Here is a 1487-nt window from a genome sequence, read left to right on the forward strand (position 1 = left end):
ATCCAATCCCAATCCAATCCCAATCCCAATCCCAATCCCAATCCCAATCCCAACAATTCCCTGTATCCCACAGCGAGGGTTCCAACCTGACCCCTGCCCACCACTACAACGATTTCCGTTTCAAGACCTACGCGCCCGTGGCCTTCCGCTACTTCCGGGAGCTCTTCGGGATCCGGCCTGACGATTACCTGGTGAGTGGGGAATGGGAACTTCCCTGGATATTCCTGAGCATTCCTGGATATTCCTGAACATCCCTGGATATTCCTGATCCTCCCTGGACTTCCCCTTTCTCTTTTCTCCTTTTGCTCTTTTCTCTCTTCCCTTTTTCCCTTCCGTTTTCCCTTTCCCCTCCCTCTTCCCGTTTTCTCTCCAAATTCTTTTCTCCTCTTCTTTTTCTCTTTCCCCTTTCCCTTTTTTCTTTCTATATTTTATTTTCTCTTTTTCTTTTCCATTCTTTTCCCTTTCCAGGTGTTTTCCCTATCAAATTTCCAAGGACAATCCCATTCCCAGTGCAATTCCAGCAGTTTTTCCCATTTTTTCCCCTCAGTATTCCCTGTTCAATGACCCCCTGATCGAGCTGTCCAGCTCCAGGCTCTTCTCTTCCCTTTTCCCCTTTCCATTTCTCTTTTCCCTTTTCTCTTTCCCTTCCCAGCTGTTTTCCCTATCAAATTTCCAAGGAAAATCCCGTTCCCATTGCAATTCCAGCAGTTTTTCCCAATTTTTCCCTGCAGTATTCCCTGTGCAATGACCCCCTGATCAAGCTGTCCAGCGCCAGCCCTCCTCTTCCCTTTTGCCCTTTCCCTTTTCCCTTCCCTTTTCCCACTCCCTTCCCAGGTGCTTTCCCTATCAAATTTCCAAAGATAATCCCCATTCCCAGTGCAATTCCAGCAGTTTTTCCCAATTTTTCCCCACAGTATTCCCTGTGCAATGATCCCCTGATCGAGCTGTCCAGCTCCAGTCCTTCTCTTCCCTTTCTCTTTTTCCTTTCCCTTCCCAGGTGTTTTCCCTATCAAATTTCCAAGGACAATCCCATTCGCAGTGCAATTCCAGCAGTTTTTCCCAATTTTTCCCCKCAGTATTCCCTGTGCAATGACCCCCTGATCGAGCTGTCCAACTCTGGTGCCAGTGGCTCGCTGTTCTACGTGTCCAGCGACGACGAGTTCATCATCAAAACCGTGCAGCACAAGGAGGCCGAGTTCCTGCAGAAGCTGCTGCCTGGATATTATATGGTAATTCCCAAAATTCCCAAAATTTATGGAATTCTGACCTCGGAATGGGGAAAGGATGGAAAAAAAACCCCAAAGATCCCAATGGGAATGCCATGYGGAGTCATCGGGATCACAATGGGGGCGGCCCCTCAAAAAAATGCGTGAAAATCCTAAAAACCCATGGAAATTTTGATGCTATTCCCATGTTTTATCCATTATTTTGATCCATTCCCAATCCCAAGAATCCACAGAAAACCCTAAAAATTCCACGGAAACCTC

At 47.2% G+C, this 1487-nt stretch overlaps 1 protein-coding gene across 1 annotated transcript in view; it reads left to right on the forward strand.

The window, feature by feature from the left end:
- Positions 1 to 73: 73 nt before the first annotated feature.
- Positions 74 to 1487, forward strand: part of PSMD4 (proteasome 26S subunit ubiquitin receptor, non-ATPase 4) — a gene marked incomplete at its 5' end in the record, with an annotated part of 22273 nt that continues 20859 nt past the window's right edge. Inside the window, 2 exons of the mRNA XM_057388086.1 lie at positions 74 to 191; positions 1077 to 1229. Coding sequence (XP_057244069.1) covers positions 74 to 191; positions 1077 to 1229 — 271 coding nt within the window. The remainder of the gene's footprint in view (positions 192 to 1076; positions 1230 to 1487) is intronic.

This window comes from Malurus melanocephalus, unplaced genomic scaffold (assembly GCF_030028575.1).
Source record: "Malurus melanocephalus ecotype Western Australia unplaced genomic scaffold, MMel_1.1 scaffold_1566, whole genome shotgun sequence".
Lineage (NCBI taxonomy): Eukaryota > Metazoa > Chordata > Aves > Passeriformes > Maluridae > Malurus > Malurus melanocephalus.